General features: G+C 39.8%; 1 protein-coding gene across 1 annotated transcript in view; it reads left to right on the forward strand.

The window, feature by feature from the left end:
* The first annotated feature begins 10,266 nt into the window (after window positions 1-10,266).
* Window positions 10,267-22,921, forward strand: part of CCDC3 (coiled-coil domain containing 3) — a 58,815-nt gene continuing 46,160 nt past the window's right edge. Inside the window, exons 1-2 of the mRNA XM_007436566.3 lie at window positions 10,267-10,724; window positions 18,460-18,634. Of these exons, the coding sequence (XP_007436628.1) occupies window positions 10,348-10,724; window positions 18,460-18,634 (552 nt within the window). The 5' untranslated portion in view covers window positions 10,267-10,347. The remainder of the gene's footprint in view (window positions 10,725-18,459; window positions 18,635-22,921) is intronic.

Below are 22,921 nucleotides of genomic sequence, written 5' to 3' on the forward strand. Positions count from 1 at the left end.
AGAATCCATACAAACATTAATTATGCTGGACTGACTTGCCTGGGCAGCAGAACAAATTATTATTTTAAATTAAGCCAATCTAATTGATTAGATTGCTAATTTACATACAGCCCACAATCCATGAAAAAACAGCCATCGCCCCATGCGCTAACTTCAGCTCAAAGACTAGTGGATTGTCCTTAATTAGGCAGGGGGGCAAGGCCCACAGAGGAGTCATATTTCATGTTTCCTAATTGGAAAAAGGATCCAAACATGCATTCTTCCTTAAAAATTATTTCAGCATGAATGTTTCCAGGAGCAAATTGAAAAAAGGATTTGTCTTAATCACTAGTGATACATATAGGGGGAAAAAATGCACAGAAGCCCGATGCTTCGGTGGACGGAACAGCACATGCTCAATTGCATCAGTCGCAAGGAGGCATGCTTCCCTGGGCCCAAGTGCCTCAAGGTCCATATGTTCCACCATGAAAATATATGTGCAGGAGGAATCTGATTTAATTAGTATGCATGCATGCCTTTTCAAAACATACCAAGAACTATGCAAAATTTAAAAATTAAAAGGGCAAGAACATTACAAATGGTTTTGCATCCTTTTCCCCCAGACATGAACTTACATCTTCTGGAAGCCTGCCTTATCTTTGGAGAAGCAATGCATCTCTGCCCTGTAATATCCCTATTTGTGGTGAAGTCATCTCTGAGTTGAACTTAACTCCTATTGACTTTCATGGAAATGTAACTTTCTTAACAACGCTATGAAAGAGGTTGCTGATTTCAGTACCTACAGCCCTGGAATTTCCAAATGTGAACTGAATCACTGGGTGCCACCTAGTTTTGTTATAATAAACATGCATGTATCAATATATGTAGATCTGAGCTAGGATAGTTCCTATTCACTTGGCTGATGGTGAATTTTCGGCATTTCTTACCTGTTTTTTGTGTCCAACTAACTTCCTCCAAATCCTCTAATCTAGGGATTTTCTGGATATATGGATGGTACAGCACCCACTGAATTGCATTTCAGACATTACTTCCACAACAACCCTGTACTTTTAACTGGTGCTCAGTAGAAGACTATTTAACCATTCATCACAGAAGAAGACAAACCCATCTTTGCATAAAGTTTGTACAGAAGTGGCCATCACCCTTTAAATCAAGGGTGAGCAAAGTACAGTCCTCTCTCTATTGCTGGATTACCACTTCTTGTGGTCAGCACATAGCTGAGAGATGTAGTCCAGGAACATCTGAAGGCTGAGGTTTCTTGATGTATAGCATACAAATAATAGGGAAAGATATATGTCCTGCGTCTTGGGAAGTCCAAATCCAAAATTCAGAAACCACTGGATGGGTTCATGTATCAGGACGTGGTTGGCTTAGCTTTGGCTTAAGTTGTTGCCAAACGATCGCTTTTTGTAAATCATGATTTATGGCTTAACATGGCCTGTAAATCCAACCAGGGGTCTGGTTACATTTCACATTATGATATGCCTTCTTTTATTGTAGTTTGAGGAGCAATGGATTTATTCAAAAAGCAGAAAGGAAAATGTTACTTGTTGGCTGGTAGCAGAATCCAACCCCCCTCCCACCCCCGAAAATGAGACCCAGCATATTCAGATCCACTTAACTTCAGGGTGTCAGAATACTGGAACACAAACCCTTAATAGACCTAATGAAGGAAGGTATAATAATGCAGAATCTTAAAGTATAGGGTGAAATGCAGTTCTAGAGGCATGTGAATCTCAAGCCTTGGGACATTAGAGAATATTTTTCTTCCCTGGATCCCTTTCAAGAATGTGATTTGAACCACTGGGGTAGGGAATCCCTTCTGAATTTCCCATGGATTTCTCCCATTCTGTCTTTCTCCGTCTTCAATCTTAATCTAATTGCTAGGCTCACTTTCTAAAAAAGTATTTATTTAGTTTGGCTTCTCTTTGAGTTTTGTCTTTCAGCTCCTCTGTGGTTTATTCATTATTTAATAAGGAGGAAATTTCTTCTGCAGACAGACACAGCACATTTCACTCAGGCTGCTCCTGGAGGCTTAATAATTCTGTATATCAGAACACCCTTAGTTTGGATGAAGAAAAAGTTCTGTTGTTGGCACAGTCCTGCCTCTAAGACAGATGCCATGATAAGGATGGCCTGTGAAGTGAAGCTGCCAGGGGCGTCTTGGGGGGATGATGGCGTAAAAGAGTCAAGATGGCCTCGGTGGTGCCTGTGAAAAGTGGTGGGGCTTTGATTGCAGGATGGTGGCCACCATCAGGACTTTGTTGACCCTTCTCTGTGGACACCCCAGCGGCTGCCACGCTTGGGGGCTGTTGACACAAAAGTTTTGTTTATCGTCAGCCATTGAGGTTAATAGGCCAGCAGCGACTGTGATTTGCTCCCCGGGTCTCTCTTTCCTATAATGATCCATGGTTTTGTTTTCTCACTCCCATCCAACAATAAACCCCAGAGAATGCACATTCAGGATCATATACTTATGCTATACATACGCCTTTAGAAATCCTCTGATGATGTTTTAAAGAAAATCCAGCAGATCCTGTTGAGTACAATTTGTCCAATCCTTTTGCTTCCATTATATATTAAGCAAGTCTTATATCTGCCACTGCAGAATTGGTAAAACTCCAGGTATTTACTCATGGCCATGCCCAGCAGTCTTCTATTAGTGTTTTGATTTTGATTAATTGTGGGCCATCAAGCTGGTGTCGACTCTTAGTGACCACATAGATTCCTTCAATCATTTTATATTTTCTATCCATGTGGTTTTCTGGGTAAAAATACAGGAGTGGTTTATCATGGCCTTCTCCCATGCGGTATGAATTGATGCCTTTGCAATTGTGACTGAAGTGATCATCTGCCTCCAACATCTTCCTATATTGCTGCTGCCCAACATAGGTCCCTGTGCAGGTATCTGGGCAGCTGGGATGACCTTCACACCTTGGGTGAACCTGCTGGGGATATACAGGTAGTCCTTGTTTAGTGACCACAATTGGGACTGGCAACTTGGTCCTTAAGGGAAGCAGTCACTAAGTGAAACTGTGACTATGCTTATGATCTTACTTCAGCATGCATTTGCTTTACAGACCTGTGAAGGTTGTAAATGCGAGGACAGGTTGTAAAGTTACTTTTTAGTGAACAGTCACTAAACAAGGACTACCTATATACTCTTGGCATACACTCCCAATGTTCCTTGCTTATCCCTCCCAGGAACACCCCCACCACCACGATGAAGAAGCACAGCAGGATTTGGAAGTGCTTTTATTAGCTGTACAGTTCTATTTTTTAAAGTTATTGCCTGTAGTTGCCTCAGTATGCCATTTTTTCAGGTTTAAGCAGAAGTAACTTGTAGCTTGGAAGCCCACTTTTGTTATCCAATGTTTCTCTCCCCACTCTCAAATAGAGGAACACAACGCTTCTGAAAAAGGCAAAAGACTTTTTTTTTTTTAAGAACAAGCCTGCAGCTGTTCCTAGCAGCTGGGATGAATTTAGTTTAAAAATCCTGCTTCCCTGTTGGAAGGCTTGTCAATTTTAGTATTTCTCTTTCTGCAACATACAACACCTCAAGTCAAAACAATGAGAAAGAGAGATATGCTTGGGAAAATTAGACTTTTAGTGGGCAAGGTTAAAAGATTGGGAACTAATCTTTGTGTAGCCACATCTGTAGAGGGTTCCACTGAAAATACAGCTCCCTAGATGGAGTCTGTGATAAATAAAGGGCATAAGATCTGACAAAAACCAAAATATCCTCCAGATGGCAGTGAAGACATTCAGGAAACTCTTGACTCTTTCTTGCCATCTACTGGTTGGGAAGCTCTCTTGCAACCCAGATCTGATAGCCCTGTGTAGCATCACTTCCAACAAATACATCCAAAGTTAGGATACATGAATCTAGATGTAACTGCAATCTGCATTAATAACTGCTATATGATGATACACATATGGTTGGCCTTTCCTCCAGAAGGCTCAAAGTAGTAAAAAGTGTAAGCTCACCTTTTATTTTCCCAATAAGCCTTTGAGGTAAGGCAGACTTACCAGCTGAATTCACACTTTGCACTAAGCCATCATGTTGTTGGTTTACTGAAGTTTATATTTAGTGCAGGATGCAAACCCAGCCATTGTGGGTTATAGAAGGTCTCCAAGGAGTGAGTGAGCAGGCAATTTGCAGGTAAAAAAGCCCTGGGCCATCTTCAGAAGCTTTCAAAAAGTATTATTATGGGAGTAGGGGAGAAGAGAGAAGGATTTTCAGCAGTGGGTCAGAGCAGGTGAGAAATTTCTCCCTGCCTTTTCCTCCCTGTCTCCTATTGACTCCAATGGAACATTTCTTTTTAAGTTAAGTGCTGGACTTGTGTGGGCATCGTGGGAATGAGAGCAAATCAGAGTGTACTGTATATGTGGACAAATGTGAATGGGTGGTCGCTAGAAGTGAATCTTGGCAGGGCAAGATTCGATGCATGTAAAAAAGAATCAGGGTTTCAATCATTCAGCCAAAGCCCCCATCTTGACTTTGTTCACTCACACACACCCCATGGGTATCCCTGCTACCTGCTCTATATTGTGACTTGCTGGGTCTCTGAGAATTTCCTCTATATGTAATTTCAAGCACACAACCCAGCAGATGGTTTTATCAAATCACTCAATCCTGTGAAGTTGAGTAGGTCACCAGCTGAACAATTCATGTTTCCTTGTGTTGTCGTTTTAAGAAGTATTTTAGAGACTGAAGTTGTTTATTAAAATGCCACTGAGGTAGGAATCCTGCCTAAATATATTCACTATCAAAATAATCTCAAGCATGACATGTCAGTGCTTCAGCTGATACACAGAAAAGGCCACAGTGAAGCCACCCTGCTGTAATTTTAGTTTCAGCAGAATGATAAACATAAAAGGAAACAGATGACAATACTGCAAGGATCTGGTTGTGAGATCTGAGTGCATTTTAGCTCGGTTTCATAGGAGGAAAAATGCTATGCCAAGACAGCTTGAATCACTGCCGTTTCACAATGTTTAATGGTCCCCTGTCACAATGGGCAAGAAGATACTGGCTTGTGCAATAAATCAATGGATTCAACCCTGTATTTAAGAATGCATACAGCCCTTTGATATCTCCTAGTGGCAAGGTTGTCAGGCCAAAATGCTTCTGAAAAAGGCTTCTATTCCTTTAAGAGGTGCAAAGAATTCACTGGGGGCAGATTTTCATTTCACCCCAGGCCACGTTGGGCAAAGCCACACCATTTTTCTCTTACATTAAACTTGACAAGTTTCCAAAATCAAATCTGTCTGTATCTGCAAATGTGAGACAGCTAGGGTGCTGGAACTGCCCTCCTTAGAATGATCTGCTTTTCTTCTAGGAGCTGATCTTGGCATAGATTTTATTACATAGATTATCAAAGGGAAATTAATTTATTTAACTTTCTGTGATAATGAAAAGTGTCCCAAGATCATGACTTCATTTGATGTTCCTATAGTAACATAATGGTTTTATTAATACAGGCATTGCGTCCTCCTGATTTTCCAGCGTGCTGAAAAATTACAGGAGGTTTAATTTGCTTTAGAGGAGAGAAAACAATTCTGTTTACTTATTTACAAAGAAGCCTATCACGTGTTCAGTAACAGGCAGCATGACTGTGGAGATGACACTGACTACCAGTCCTGCATCACTTTCCCATAAAGTGTATCCAAAGGATATCTCAGTTTTGAATTTGGATTAAGTATGAGTTAACCTGCAAGGGCAAACGCCTAGCTGTTTCTTTCTCATTCTCACCAATTTTGATAGGTGCAATATGCAAAGAGATTGGAGAGGAGGGGTTATTGATCTCTCTCTTGCTCTCTTTTTTTTTTGGAGTTGACCAGTTCATCCTTTAGGTTAGCTAGTAAAAATCCATAATGCCAGGCCCATTCTCAGTAGAAAACTCATAGCAGATAACAAAAAAGATGCCATCATTGAAGTCCTGATGAAGTAGTAATTTTGGATAATAATTGGCAAATGATTATGGATATGAATTCCTCACCAAGGGCTAATTTAAGGCTTGTCTAAAAGTCTTATATTCTAACTAGTCACATATAAAGTGGAACACAACAGTATGTATATACTATATGCTTTCAATATGACATGTTAAATCATTGAAACGTGAAGAATCCTGGATATACAATAATAGCTATGATCACAGCTCATTTTTCTATTCCCCTATATCTTGTTCCACCTATTTCTCAGAAGAGAAGTAAAGTGTTGGGCCATGTTGTACATCCTATGCAATTACGTCACTCATATTTTTGCACAGTTCTATGCTGTGCATAAGGTGCAGTCACAAACACACTTAATCTGGTTACTGAATTATTTGGTTTTTTTTTACTCATACAAATATTGATCCATAAACTAATCAGACTAGCTGCTTAAGCAAAATGCATTAAGTCACCAAAATCTAACCATGGTTAATACCAACCACACATGTTGTGCAAATGGAACTGCTAGGATTTCATTTGACCTGGTTAATATGGTTGTACGAATACAGATATTTGTTCATCCCAGTCTGTTTCACCCTGGTGAGGCTGGGCCTATAGCTCCAGCAAGTCGCTGAAGCAAACAATGGATCTGCAGCAATCAATGCTGGTTATGGATTCAGAAAATGACAATCAAGCATGTTTCAGGACCTTGGACAGATCTCTTAGAAAGCATTTGGTTTCAATTGAACCCTTATATGCCACTAGGGCTCACAAGGCCTTCTAAGCTCCACCCCTTTTCTGAAATATACAGAAGCCCTTTAGGATAAAACAGCATTTCATTAAATCTCAATGTTTTTCACTGGGCTAATTGTCTATATTGATGATAACCTACCCAGCCCTGTACTTGGTGCAAACTTGTGGTCTAATTTAGGCAATGGGTTGTCATCTGGATTCTGCCTGCCCCACTGATCCTTTGGATTCAAATACTGTAGTCTCTTTCCTTCTGAGTGATGGTGTTAGTCATGGATCACACCCTTCAAAATCAACACCCCAGAGTCGTGAGTTCTTATTCGTCCCATGACACTCACTTCTTGATGTATGTCATCAAAGTTCTATTTCAAAAGCACAGTTATGAAAGATGATTGATTTTTTAAAAAGAAAAACAGAAATGGATCATGTAAGAATAAATACATTTAACAAAAAGAGAAGGAGATTAGGGTTTTTTTTAAAGTTTTTTTTTAGGAAGTTGTATAGGATTTTTGGCTTCATGGATTTTCAGGTTTAACATAACAGGGTGGAGACACAGAGAGTTTAGGGCTGAAATTTTATGTCCATGGATGTAGCTATGGAAATGAAAGACAACTGAGCAGAGGTTTCACATCTGTATGCTCCTCAGAACATACACAAAGACAGAAAAAACAACCACCAGTTCCTGAATGCTATATTTCTATTAAAGGGTAACTGATTTTAGCGATAGTCGTAATGTAATTCAGAGATTATAGTGTATACTGCTAGTCAGCCCTAGAGTGAATGTTTAGCTCAACCCTAACTCTAGCCCTAATCCTATGTGGATTCAAATTGGAACTAACTACAGTAAAATGAATAATTAATAAAACCCTGGGCTTCATTGTATTTTAGAAGCCAATCCTATTCTGTGCATTATGAAATAAATAAAAGCCTAATGATGTTTTAATTTTTGTAGGGTTTTTAAAATCACACCCATGAATGCAGGAAAAAAGAACTGTCACTAAAATCAGTTACAGTTTTTCTTGATGGGATTAGGTTAAACACATCATATCCATTTAGGGTCATGACCTGGTGACATCAGCATCACATGGGGTTTTGTTGTTTATTTTGATGATGTCACTGATTAAACAAACAGATAAGCCCCCATTAAAATTAGTATACACTATTACTACTAGTGATGAAGATCAGGATGACATGAAAAGTAAAGTTTTGATGAAATATATATATTTTTTTCATGAAGTCACTTGTATATCCATAGAAACAGAGAAGAAGAGGTCAGTTCTCCCTGGGAGAAAGAAATTGCCTTATCCTACACACATATGAGTCATGCTTCAATGCAGCTGGGTTTTCTTCAGACCTGAGACCAAAAAGTGAATGAGCCACCAGCATGAATGGATGGTTTAAGAGCATGAACTTTGCTGTGTTTATTCAAATAGACTAGTTTTAACTGCAGCTGCTTTGTCAAGTCTCTACTGGGTTTAGCTATGAGGATGGGTGTGTGGGTGGGTGTGGGGCTTCATGCTCATTAGACAGAAGAAAATCTCAGATCCCTGGTGAAGATGCAAAAGGCATAGGTTTGGAAACATCTAGGCTTCTCTGCTGGTTTTTAAAGCTCTTACTTTATATCACTTCTGCCCTGCCTAATGCCTTCCAGATGCCTTCCAGTTCAGCTCCCATAATCCCATGGGCATTATAGGAAATGTGGTCCATTGGATGTAGAAGGCACCAGGTATGGGAAGAGTGCCCAACTTCCATTGGTTTGAGGATCATGCCAGACTTTGTACAGCATATTGAGGGCCACCCTCTAAAATTGGATAGAGCTAGTTACCAAAAATTATACCAGTTTAGAGGGGGAGGGGTGATTTTTTAAGGAGTGAAAGGAACTCACGCTAATGCTTAGACCTGCTTCCCTTGAACCTTCAAAAATAGTTCTTGCTCTGGAGAACTTTGCAGCTGTAAATGTCTTCCCTTTCATACCCTTGACTTAGAGATAGAAGAGGGTTTAAAACACTGAGTCAAGCTTGGAAATACCTTTACATTTTAATGCATTGAGGAGGAGAGAGGCTCAAAACATGTTAATGGAGTCTCCATGTATGTGGGCAGTATATCTCTGAATGCCAGATGCTAGTAACAAACACAGGAAGATCATCTCTAGGCATTCTTCACCCAGAAATGTCTCTGGATGGCTGCAGCTGGAAAGAAAATGCTAGATCAAATGAACTGATAAAAGCAAATTTACAGCCTGGAGGGAAAATATAAAAAATATAAAATCTAAAAAGGAAACAATGGCCCATGCCCAAACTAGACACAAATGTGAATGCCCCCCAAACAGAACAGTTGTTTAGATAATTCTTCCTCCTTAAGTTCTAGTAGAATTTATGTGGCTTGACAATATTATGATTCTGTGTTTCAGTGACTGTAGGAATTGGACATTAAAATAAAGTATGACTAGAAAGTATAAGAAGGGAGTACAGAAAGGAGGTTCAACCACACAGATGTCCTTTTTTGCCTTGTGTGCTCAAATATCTCACCCTACTTTTGGTGCCACACATCTCAACTTTGGTCAGGGAAGGTAGCAAAATGTCAGAGTTCATTTAGTCCTCTGCTCTTAATTAATCCTGCTTGCTTAATTAATCTCATACTCTCCATTTCCAGTAGACCTTTTAGGAAATGATGCCCTTCTAGGCTGAAAGCATGGGGTGCACCACAGACCTTCAACTTTCAGACGTGTTTTGGTACCATCTTGCCTGATAATTTGTTGCATGACTGCTCCATTTTCATTCCATCCCTCTGCTCCTTAATCCTCTTCTTCCTTTCTGAAAACACTGTAGAAGGTGAGCTGTGTTAGTCTAGGAGAGCAAAAAGTTAGGAGGAGTCTGGTAGCACCTTTTCCAACTAACTAATTTTATTAAAAGACATCAGCTTTCATGAGCTGCAACTTTTGCCTTTTAATAAAATGTGTTAGTCAGAAAAAAGGCTACCAGACTCCTTCTGATTTTCTTAAAGCAGTGTCTGGAACTCTCAGTGTTTCAACCAGTGTTTCTTGACCTTGGCAACTTGAAGATGTGTGGACTTCAACTCCCAGAATTCCCCAGCCAGCATGGATGGCTGGGGAGTTCTGGGAGTTCAAGTCCACACATCTTCAAGTTGCCAAGGTCAAGAAACACTGGTTGAAACAGTCTTTCCATGGCATTCATGTTTCTTTTCTTCTGATTTCCCCCCCCCCTCCTTTTCCTATGTATCTATCTGAATCCTTGTAATATCTGTGTAGTTTTAATCTGCTGCAAAAAACAGCGAGGATGAAAAGCAAAAGGCAACAAGCCATTTTCAGCCCTGGTGCCCTTCTGCTCCTCTGTCTTTCCCTGTTCCCCCTCTTCTGCTCCAGAGTCAGGCGCATGGCATAGCCCCTTCTGCTGCAACCGCCGCTGAGAAATGTCTACGGGAACTTCTCCTGTCTCTTGTTACAGCTCCTCCCTCCCTTTGAGACAGTGTCCCTATTGGTTCAAATCAGAGCCACTGGCCAGCTCTCAACCTCAGCTCCTTGCCAATCAGTTTGTGCATTTCCCAGGGATCCTGTTTCATAAACTTATCCTCACTTTAGGTCCGTGTGCTTTAAAAAAAGCTGGAGGGACACTTGAGCATCCAGAACTTCAGCCTGCATCCATCATGGAGCAAGTCCGCTTGCTGCTAAGTCTTCTGTTCCTTGGAGATCAGCTGGGACATGGCATGGCTTGTCAGCTGCCATCTGATTGGAGGCCGCTCAGTGAGAATTGCAGAGCAGAACTGGCTGAAATCATTGTCTACGCCAAAGTCTTAGCTCTGCACCAGGATATGTACAGCATGTACAACTATCTGCCGTGGCAATATGAAGCCATGGACGGAGGGCTCTTTTACTCCGCCGAGATTGAGATGCTGTGTGACCAAGCTTGGGGAAGCATGTTAGAAGTTCCAGCGGGATCCCGGTTGAACCTGACGGGGTTGGGCTACTTCTCTTGCCATTCCCACACAGTCATGCAAGATTATTCCTACTTCTTTTTCCTCAGGTGAGTGCATCTGGCAAGCTTGCCCATCTTTCAAAAGCATCCTAGATAATGTTGCCTAGAGTAAAACATTGCACGGATTTCATACCGAGGATGCGTGCAGTTTGTAAATGGCTTCAAATTTCCTTGACCATGTCCCTGTTGCTATAGAAAAACCTCTGTCATGTTTTGCTTAAAGGCTCTTTAGCAAGTTTGTGATGGGGGGAGAGAAACCCACCAAAGTTAAAATGAGAAACTGGGAGTTTTGCACTGTGTGTAGCATTTCAGACTTCAGGGCCCGGATTATGTTTCTGAATGTTCTCCAAAGCAAACAACCCTTTAGATGTTGTAAAGTTGAAAGGACACATCAGGCAGAAAACTATCTTCCTGATGTGTGCAGAGACATATTTATGCAACATAAAGGAAGATTTAAAAAGAGAGCAAGTGCACGCACCTACCAGTAATCTGATGTGAGAGAGATCCTAATTCTATCACCTCAGCCAACTGCCCTACATTGGGTGTGTTGATTTTAATACTATTTAGGGTTAGAGGACTGACGGAGCACGATTCAGGTGATGTTAGTTCAAATTCTCACTTAACTAGAAAATATACCATCTGCCCTTGATGAGTCCTTTGTTAATTATTACATTTCCATCCCAACTTCTATTTCCAAATCCCCAAATAATACAGAAGGGATTCCCCACGGTTTTTATCCTTATGTCTATTCAGGAAGTAGGTTAGGCTGAAAAACTGGGGCTGGACTGAACTGTCCCATTGAACTACATCCTTTTGTCCTTCTCAGCCTAATGTACTTCTCTGACTTTGCATCTGTTTATGATTGTCTAAACTGAAATTTGGAAGATGGAGCCTCCTTACTGTTTCTATCCTATATAAACCAGCATTCTTCCAGTTAGTTTCATAGGCATGTAGGCTACACATTGTGGGCATTGTAATTCCAGTAGATCTGAAGGACAACAGTCAGCTGAGAAAGGCTGCTGTAAATCTTTTCCCCATTTCACTCCCCCAAAGGTTAAGTTTTTTCAGCTGCCCAAAAGACATTATTAGAAAAAAGCTAAGCATTTCACTTCAGTCGGATCTTTTGTGTGACAACCAATGAGGGGCTTTACCATACATGTTTGAACCTGGGAGAGTTTTTCTGCTGGCCACACTTTCCTTGTTATTTGAAAAGAGAGTTTCAGAAGAGAGTCTGGCTGACCTGTCTGAGTTTGAAATCTAAGTAGGGTTAGAACTTGGTTGGGAGACCACCAGGGTATCCCAGGAAAAAAAAAACAGACCCAGAAGAGGGCAGTGGTAAAGGTTTCCATGAAGTCACCAGAAATTGGGCTTGTCTTCACCTTTTTTCAGAACAAGTCTGACCAAAATAGAACCTGTCATGGTATCAATTCCTTTAAAAGATTTTTTTTTAAAAAAACTAAATAATTGTGTTAAAAATTGTATTGAGGTTTATTTATTAAAGCTGTAAGTAATTCTGGAAATTTTAAATTACAGTTTAGAAATGGGTGGTTTCTCTCAAGAACTGGTTTTATTTGCAAGTTTTTATTACAAACTCGAGAAGTTTTTTTAAAGTACCCTGGTTTTAGCATTCTGAATATTTAAAACCAGCTCTGTGTTTTTTTTGCAAGCTGCCTTTTTCACCTGTTTGAGCTATCAGCAAGCCAGTTCAGATGTAGCATTTTAATACGGTGGGATAACTTCTTGAAGCAAATGGGTGGGTGCCAACAATGGACTAATCATGTAATTGTTTCCAACAGGAATTTAGAAACCAACATTTCCCTGAAATAAGCTGTTTCAAAACCAGATTTTAGCTGGCATGGCTGATTGCAAAGAAAAGGGGAATGTTGTCTTTTTGTGTAGAACAGAGAATAGATGCCAAGTGTTTTTTTTAATCTGCTACATTGCATTTGTCCATATTTTCTCTTTTCCTAAACAGTTATATGGGCTATGTCCTGTTCTGCAGCAAAGGATTACTTTAAAAAGGCAGCAAAGAAAAAAAGGAGAGAGATTTACTTATTTATTTTTATTTAATTATATATCAAATTTGTCACCACCCATCTCATTAAAAAGCAACTTGGATGCAGACTAATCTTCTTGGAGGCGGTCTTGTAAATGTTTCTGTAGATATTTTTTGTTTTTATGTTTGCATGAAATCTGATTTAGCCACATTTCATTGGATGATGATAGGAGGTAGCAAACACACTTTTTTAAGAATCAGTGTGATAAAAGACCATATTTGCATGTAAGAAAAGTCAGCAGTTGTCACAGTCTTATTTGTAGGAGAGCTGTGTTAGTTTATATGGGAAAAAAGTCAGGAGGAGTCTGGTAGCACCTTTTCTGACTAACAATTTTTATTAAAAGGCATCTCAGCTTTAGAGTTTTAAATTATATAGTTGGATTACCAGAAACAGGTGTGCTATAGATCCTAGAGCAGTGTTTCTCAACCTCTGGACCTCTGGACCTCTGAAGTCCACACATCTTAAAGTTGCTGAGGTTGAGAAACACTGTCTTAGAGGATGACAGAGTTACAGCAAAGCAACGCAGAGTGATAAGGAGAACTCTTAGTAAGCATGTGGAACCTCTGGAATTTCTGAGATTTTCATCACATGTGCATATGAGAATGGTGGGATAGTGGAAATAAAGAACATAGTGCATTTTTAAAAAATGTATATTGCTTTGCTACATATAATCCAGCTAGCAATGAAATATTTCATAAGTATCCCAGCCAATACACAACATAAATCAAAGTCAAGTGCTGTTGAATCAATGGAATGCTTCCAGAGGAACAAAGGGTTCATGTCTCGCAATTCCCCATCTGCACCCTAAAATAGTCAATTTTAGAGGTTTTGATCTACAGGTCCCATTAGCCCCAGTTAAAATTGCTAATGTTTAGGGATGATGGAAGTTGCAATTCAACAAAAACGTGAAGGACCAAAAATTTGCCAATCCTAATTGATTTTGTGCCACCCAGTTGGTGTTGACTTCTAACAACTACACAGATAGATTTTTCTCCAAGATGATCTATCCTTAACCTGGTCCTTCAGGTCTTCCAACAATGTAGTCTATCCACCCACCTTGCTGCTGGTTGTCCTCTTTATCTCTTTCCTTCCACCTTTCCCAGCATTTTAGACTTCTCAAGAGAGCTAGGTCTTTGCATAAGGTGTCCATATTATGCCATAACTGTGAGTACAGAGTGAATGTTGTCCTCTTGTCCGACTTAAGCAGCTAGTGAGCTACAGCAGGAAACAATGATGGGCAGCACTGTGACTTCCTCTCCTGTCAACACTTAGCCATGAAATCGACAGGCCCTCTTTGGAATGAGGGAAGTGCCTCCAACACAGACAGACCAGATGAAATCATCCGTCATGTGGTTTCCTTGCTTTTGGCTTATCGTGTTGGCTTATCGTGTTGGGCAAACTTCTATGTTCTGGAAGCCATGTTTCCCCAGTTAGAGTGTTGCAATTTCAGTGCATCCTAGTTTATTGAACAAACAAGCGTAAGGAGACCATGTCTTAGAGGGCAATGTGCCAACCCATCCATAAAGTCAATGCAGATTGTAAACATGCAAGGGACACTGCTTGAGGGACATTGACCCTCATCCAGTTAGTTTCAGGGGGCTCAGAGAAAAAGAATGTCTCCGTGAAAGCCTGTTTTTACATAACTGCCCTGCATTATTCATGGAATTTTTACAAGAGAAGATGACATTGGCTACAGAATAGGTTTTCACTGATAAGTTTAGCAGCCCATCACCTGGAAGCATCTTAGTATAATTTCATTGAAAGATTTAAAAAACAAGAGTAAAAATTAATACAAACTAAAATAGAAGTAAGAAGGAAAAACAAAAAAGGAAGAAATAAAAGAGAAAGCCAAAGTGCAAAAAGAAAAAGAAAAAAGAAAAAAAGGTAGAAGAAAAATAGAAAAGAAAGAAAACAGTTATAAAGAAGTGGCTTCTGATCTTCTTTACAGCAGTTATAAGTACAATTGTAGATTTACCTTTTTCTCTAAAGTTACATTGTGACTCTCTTCTTTCTATAATCTATCCTGTCTAATCATCAAAACCATAGAACATAAGTTCATTTTTTTCTGTTTTACACAAAAAGTCCATAAGGGGTTTCCAGTTACTTGGAAGCATCTTAGATAGAAACTAGGAGTAATTTATAGAGTGCAAAGAAGCATGTAGGGATTAGATTATCCTCTCCTCTGTATTATTAGTTTGATGTGATTATTTATAAGTGTACAGAGCATATAAGTAGCCCCCCTTTCTTTGCTACAGGAATTAATTACATCATTCCAGGCCCAAGATCTATTAGAACAACCAAGTCCTTAAAGGCTTTTTCAAAACCAAAAGGGAAAGGGCCATTTGGATGTTGCTTGATTGACTGATTATGTGCCATCAATTTCTTGTTGCCTCTTACCACCATGTAGATTGGTTTTCTCCAATACAATCTATCTCTAACCTGTTCTCTCAAGTCTCCCAACAGTGCACTCATTGCCACTGTAACTGAGTCCCTCCACCTTGCAGCTGGTCGTCCTCTTCATCTCTTTCCTTCCACCTTCCCCAGCATTAGAGCCTTCTCCAGACAGCTGGGTCTTTGCCTAATGTGTCCAAAGTAGGATAATTTGAGTCTGGTCATTTGTGCCTCAAGTGGGTTGGATGTTGGGGGAGGGGTATTATTCCAAAGGAGTAATTATTCCAAAGGGTTACTGTAATTGAAAGGGCACACTTCCACGGTCCTGAGGTGGCAGTCCTTGAATGAGAGAGATAACGTGAGAGTCCAACCTACCCTTGTTATTGGCCAGGCAGATGTTATTGTTCCCACATATATCCTAGCCCTGAACCATGAAGGACTTTAAAAGTGACAATCAGCACCTTGGATTGCACCCAGACACCAATTGGTAATCAGTGCAGCTCTTGAGACAATAATGTTATATGGGCACATCAAGGTATGCCTGTAGTTATTCAAGTTGCTGAATTCTAGACCAGCTATAGCTTCTGAATGCTCTTCAAGAGCAGCTCCATGTAGAGGGCATTGCAGTAGCCCAATCAAGAAACGTCCAAGGCATGAGAGTGACTGTGAGTAAAGTTCCCATTCCAGGAGGGGTCCAGAAGGGGTGAATACTCTGACCAGTCCATTAGTTAAAGAGAAGTTGCATCTCCTTTTTCTCAGGAAGATCTTCATGCAAAGAGAAGGCAAATCTGACCCCATCCAGTGGGTAGAGAATAAGCAGCTACTTGAGTGCTTTTATCTTTCACATCCATTCTTTTTGCTTTTATATGTATCAATGTGTTCGTGAGTTCCTGGCAGGGACTGTCTTCTCCTTCCATATATATATTAGAACAGGGTTTCCGGGTGATTCAGAAGGGTCTTTAACTCACTTGTGGAGGAACCGAAGTCTTGGATTTCATTCTGGATTCATAACTTTGTCTCTGCTAAGCAGTTTGGGTGCTGTGCACACTGAATAGGAACCTAAAGGAAGAGCTTTTGGCCCTTGTTCACATAATGTCTTGATGGAGAGGAGGGAAGTACCAAACTAAGGAATTAGTAGCTCCATCTTCATCTCAGAGTAGCCTGTGTAATCAGTTGCTCTAATCACAGTCTTTTGGATGGGCAGCAAGATTGTGGGTGAGGCAGTGAGGTCCATGAGAATTTTCTGTTTCTGCAATCACTCCTCACTGTCACCCAGGTTCTTCTGTGGGGTGATGGTGACAATAGCATCCTCATTCCCATTTTTTTTGCTTGGTCTTCCTTTGGTTACTCTGTTCATTCCATTCCATGCCTTTCCTTTTGCATCCTCTCCTTCCCTCCCTCCCTCCCTCCCTCCCTTTCACAACATACTTCACTATTTTGTTCAAAGACTATTTTTAAAAATTGTACCCATTCATTCACTTATCCCTCCTGGAAATAATCCACTACTTATTAGCTTCTGCTCTTTTTAACTGTGTTAATATTTGTAATGAAAACACCATTGTGTGGCTTTTCCGGTCAGACCTTTGGTGAGCCCTCGGAGATGGGGCAGGTCAAGAAATAGACAGGGATTCCAGGAGTGCTACTTTATTGTTGTAGAATATAATAAGAGTATCTTGAAAGCCTGTCCAAGTTTCTTTTTGTCCTGTCTTATACTGAGCAAAATCAAGGTTGGGTTATCTTGAGTTTCTTTCTTGCACTTCCTTCTAGCCTGAACTATGTAATCACTTCTCCAATGGCTTGCTTCCCTAAAGTCAGTTCTAAATTCCTTTACACCTTTAGACTTTCCTCCTCTGAAGTCCCAGTTTGTCCCCCCCCCCAATAGATGAGTATATATCAGACAGTGTCACCAGAGAGATTGATGATGATTGAAGTGTATGATCTCAATCAAATCGCACTGACAAAAGATTACTGAAACTGACCACTGTGGACAGAGACATCTGCAGAGGGGTTTTTAAAAAAAGTCAATATGGTGGCTACCACCATGCAAATGAGGCCCACCCTTTTTAATCATGGGTGGCACCTGAGGATGCCTACTCACTGTGGAAGTTGCTTGGCCTGATCAAGACTGTGTAACATGAAAACCCCTTCAGGTTTCATCCCATCTTATTATCTAAAGTTTCTGAAAAGGTTGTCCCATTCTGACGAAAAAGAAGTCATAAATCCATTAGGGTTTGTGTGATTTCCCTTGTTAGATAGGAAAATGTTGGAGCTGTGATTTTCTCAAATGATGCTCTGGAAATAGAAACACATCAGGAAAAGTGTTCCCCACCCCCACCTAGGTAATATAAGATGGGTCAGACTAATTTCTGAGTTTGAGATTTGGCCATCAAGGAGGTCAGGTGATCCTTACACAGTTGTGGGATCAATTTAGCAATAAATAACATGCAAAATAAAGAACTGATTTATTCCCCTTCAGACATTGCACTACTTAAGCGAGATAACTCTGTGGGATGTAGAATAACCTCATTTTCATGGTTACAGCAATTATTAGTGTGTCTACCACAATGTGCATCCAGATGAAGGATGGTGATTTGAGAATTAGCTCTCATTACACTCCATGCAAATAAATTGCAAGTTAAAAGGAAAGTAAAATCTTCCTCAAGATGAATTGAACTCTTGGTCTCCTAAGATAGATAGACAGACAGACAGACAGACAGACAGACAGACAGAGACAGAGACAGAGACAGAGACAGAGACAGAGACAGAGACAGAGACAGACAGACAGACAGACAGACAGACAAATAGAGACAGACACACAGGTAGATAGAAAGAGAGAGAGAGAGAGAGACAGGCAGACAGGCAGATAGATAGATAGATAGATAGATAGATAGATAGATAGATAGATAGATAGATAGATAGATAGACAGACAGACAGACAGACAGACAGACTTAGATAGAGGTAGAGACAGACAGGGAGAGGGAGAGAGAGAGAGAGAGAGATTTGCAACCATATAGAATTGGCTTGCTGCTGCCTTGTTCTGTGATCTTCTTGACATTCTAGCTACAGTCTTCCATCCAAATACAGTATTGAGAAGGTCTGACCTTGCTTACTTTTTCTTGATCAGCTGGGGTCAGCAATTGTTGAGACCTGAGGAAGCTACAAAAGTCTTCCTCAAGTTAAGTTCAAGTCCTGATGACTTCATGGCCACAACCATGTAGCTTTTTTCAGCCCTCGTATAGAAGTGGTTTGCCACTGCCTCCTTCCAGAATATTTTTTCAGCTTCCCAGACTAATCTATAATGCCTTTAACCTTGATCCTGCCTCTCCTTTTACAGAATGGATGAAAATTATAATCTCCTTCCACACGGAGTAAATTTTCAGGATGCAATATTTCCTGATACGCAGGAAAACAGACGGATGTTTTCCAGCCTCTTCCAATTTTCCAACTGCAGTCAAGGGCTGCACTCTGTAATGTTCTCCAGCGATTGGGAGATAGAAGAGGACAACAGGGTAAGGGTATTTCATTTTATGTTCTCTCAGGAAACAGCTATCAAACAGAAGACTTCTTTGATGCTCATTGCAGCTAAGTTTGTTTTTAGCTGTAGGTTTGCAAAGAATTCATAGCAACTCTTAGGACAGTCGGCTTGAACAAAGGATGTAGTATTGGGTTCATTATATCTTTCATGGTTTCCTTTTTGTTATGCTGGCATCATTATGACCTTGAGGATGTAGATAACTAACCAATTTTAATCAACATGTTTCCAAAGAGATATTATTGATGGGAACTTTTGCAACCTTTGGTTGTTTTCTACCATCAAGTAAATAGTGGCTTTGAAATGTAGTAATAATGAGTAAGTCTTGTTTGTGAGTTTAGTAGAAGAAAAGCAGGGGGAGGGGGGATATTGATTTGCAAAACTGCATCTATTCTAAGTAAATTCCTGTCATTTACATAGTGGCATAGGTGCAGAAGGTACTTTACACTGCATTGAAAAAAGGCCAGATCCCGGACTCAAGAGACTAAAAATTAATATTTAAGAAACTAAAAATATACATTTAAAAATATAAAAATAAGGAGTCTAAACATTTGCACAGATGTATGGGGGTCAAGGAGAAATACCGGATGCTTGTTGACATGGTTTTAGTTATGGAATCACCCTATTTCATTCACTGGATTTTACAGGAGAGCCAAGTTGTTGTCTTTCATTTATACCCTTCCTGTGTTTGCTTGTCATATATTTTTTCTTGCCAGGAAAAGGTGGAATAAATGCACAACAATATATTTCATAGTATTATAGGGTTGGAAGATCACCTAGTCCAACCTTCTGCTCAGTGCAGGATCCACTAGATCCTCTTTGGCTGCAGCCTTTATTTGAAGGTCTCCAGTGGTTGGAAAACTCATCACTTCATGTGGCAGCCTGGTCCACTGTCTGACAGCTAGTAGAGTCTGTAATTTCCTTCTGATGTCTATCCGGAACCTCCTTCTTTGTACTTCTAACCCATTGATTCTAGTCTCGCCCTCTGGAGCAATAGAGAATAGGTCCACCCCCTTCTATGCAAAAATCTTTCAGATGAAGACTATCATATCTCCTCCAATGGTCTTTTCAACAAGCTAAGCATATCATTACTAACTGCTTTAAATGTTTTTTTTAATTTAAAAGAAAAACAGAAATTCATCATGAAATTGTAAAATTGTAAAATAGCAAAGCAAACCACATTTAAAAAATAAAACCCCCTCCCTGAAAAGAGTTATTAAATTAATACACATCACCTCAATATACAGTATCACATTTTCATTTAATCATGTAATAATGTATCAAACTGTGCATAAAAATAAGGGTGTCTTCTTGTAAAAATAGTATGGAACCTATACTAAAAGGAAATGTCTTGTGGCCTTTTTTTATTAGGAGGAAAAAAATCCTTTTAAAAAATGGGTAAATTGCACATTTCTTGAATCTAGACTTTGATACCCAGTTCTTTTAGTCATTTTTGAACTGCGGTATCCAGAGTTGGACACAATCTTCCATGGGCCTAATAGTGCTGGGAACTCCTTGTGCAAAAGTATCTACCCTGGATTTTTAGAAGAATCACAGGCTTATCTATCTAAAATGTACTATTCTTGGCCCCTTGGACGTTGTAGAAACTTCTCCCAGGAGAGAATTCCATCACAAGGATTTAATTCCATCACTTTCCTATGCTAGCTTTGAATCAAGGCTGTTAAAGAGCACTTGTCCAAAATCAAAGTGGTAGCATTGGAAACTGAGAAGTAACTGTATTACAGACTAAGGAACAGCTGTCCTGTCCCTTGTCTTTTGCAGCTGTGAGCTGGTTATTGAGTAAAGCAGCAGCTCTAGGAATCTATATTTAAATAGCACTTTGTGGCACTTATTTGTAGTTCTTCAAGCACACACACCACACGCCTTTCTTTAAATATGCGAACCTTCAAAACATTTTTTTTCCAGTTGCATAGATCTTAGAGCCCATTTCCAAGCTAGGCTTTCTGTTTGTTGTTTCTTCAATCATTTGAGTTAATTACTTAATTAATTAATGGTCAATTTCGGGATGATGATGGATGGTTTATTCTTGGCTGCTATGTATTTTAATTTTTGTATTATTTTAATTGTGTTTTTTTTTAATTTTGTGCACCACCCAGAGTCACTTGGTGAGATGGGGAGCCATCCATATTAATTAAATAAATAAATAAATAATAATAATTTGTGTCTAAGAATGTTAGGTTTTTAAAGTGGCTTTAGCCCAGGAATTACCATCTGGGAAGCATTTGTATCAGATTTTCTAGCAGTAAGTCTGTGTCTTTTTAGGGTAGAGTGGATGCAACTCAGGGGCTATGTGGCAATGCTGAGATTTTTCCCCTTTTTTGGGAGGATAGCTTCCTTTAAAAAAAAAAATAGAATAAGCTTATTTACTCTCAGCAGATGACCAATGTTGTCTAGGCTCAGAAGCTAAACAGGGCTGGACCTCCTTAGTATTTGGATAGGAGACTACTAGGAATTCTCATAGCTATAGGGTTAACTGGGAAGTAAACATAAGAAACCTGGAAGAATGCAATCAGCAAACTGCTTCTATGCCATTGCCAAGAAATGGAGCCCAAGACTTGAGGTATCTTTACTTAAACTTATTTTAGGTTACCCTGCAGTGTTTCCAGAAAGCGTCTTATTGATTTACAGCTGATGGCGGGGTCTCTAAGAGTTATAGAAAAAAGTTCAGGGGCTGGATACATTCAGGGATCACAAATTGCTCAGTCCAAATGTTCATCACGTGGGACCTCAGATGCATGGTTAGAAAGCTCAGGGTTTCTGTCTGTTGGGATAGTAGCCAGCCAGCTTCATTACTAGGGTATTTCATTCAATTACATATTCTCTCATTGTGTTTTCCGTACAGACGGCCAAGGACTTCATTAAGCTGCCATGAGTTGAATGAAACTGGCAACATACAAATATGATAAATTATGCAGCAAATTACACAATGTTTTGTTTTCCTTCCATTAATTCTGCTCCTCTACCTGTTTTCCTCTCTCTTGGCAAAACTTGGAGTTTTCTTAAGTCACCTGATTCTTCTTCCTGTGTAAATGAATGGTGGTGTTTTAGTTATATAAGGATTTAGAGAGGATTAGTTGGGAAAACAGTTCCTAGAATTGCTGCCAAATTGGATTTTGGGAGAAGTTGGTGTCCACAGCAAAATAGCAGGCTGTATATTTCTGAGTGAAAGAGTGAACATAATATTTCTCAAGGGTGCCCCTGTTTTTAAAAACTTCTATCTTGGAATAAAGTAACATTCTAAATTAGAGTTAAAGTTGCCATTCTGATATTAGTGAATTGCTTTATCAGCTTTTCACTGGGAGAATATTCAGATATATCATTCTACAGTATCTTCAAACTACTGTGTTACCATGCATTCTGCATGCAAACATATCAAGACAGATACTATTACAGACAGGCCTATTACAGAAGTGTGCTATGCATGTAGCAGATTTATATGCTGTTTGTCAATGAAGCGGGGAATAATTTTTCTGAAGTAGAGAAATGATCACATAATAATTCAAGCCCAAAGCTAGAGACTTTATTTTTTAACAGGCATGTAGGCTAACCAGTTACCGATGTGAAAAAAATAGCTTGTTTAGTTTGACAACTCTCATATTGGCCAATATATTAGTGCTATGGAGTCCTTGGAGTTCTCTGAGCTTGGCTATTTTCTTGCAAACGTTTCATTACCCGGCTAGGTAACATCTTCAGTGCTAGAATGGGATGGGGTTTGCTCTCTGTTTATATATTGTGGCATGCCCTGCCAGTGTTGGTGGGTGTGGGGGTGTGGGTTTTGTTTTGTTCTATTCCCCCCCCCCAGTTCCTTGATTAAGGTATTGTTTACTGCTTGTATGTCTGGTGGTAATCTTGATGTTAATCTCTGCTTATCTGGGTGGTGATTGCTGGTGAGGAGATGTTCTGGTCTTTTGTTTTCCTTTCTATTGTCTCTTTTGAATAGTGTGTAGATGTTTATCTCTATGCTCCTGTTGATGGCTACCTTGTCTGAATACCAAGCTTCCAGGAATTCCCTTGCATTTTTGGATTTAGCTTGGTCTAAGATGCTGACAGTTTCCCAGTTGAAACTACGGTTAAGTCTGTCCATGTGTTGTGAGATTAAGGAGTTTTCATTGTGTCTTCTGACTGCTAGTTGGTGTTCATGGATGCACTCTGCTAGCCTTCTGCCTGTCTGTCCTACATAGTGGTTGTTGTGGTCCTTACACTGTATGTTGTAGATGACACCTGTTTTTTCTTGGGCTACTGG

The sequence above is a fragment of the Python bivittatus genome, unplaced genomic scaffold (genome assembly GCF_059951505.1).
Source record: "Python bivittatus isolate LINGU-HERP-01145 unplaced genomic scaffold, Pbiv_v1 ctg000120_np1212, whole genome shotgun sequence".
Taxonomy (NCBI): Eukaryota; Metazoa; Chordata; class Lepidosauria; order Squamata; family Pythonidae; genus Python; species Python bivittatus.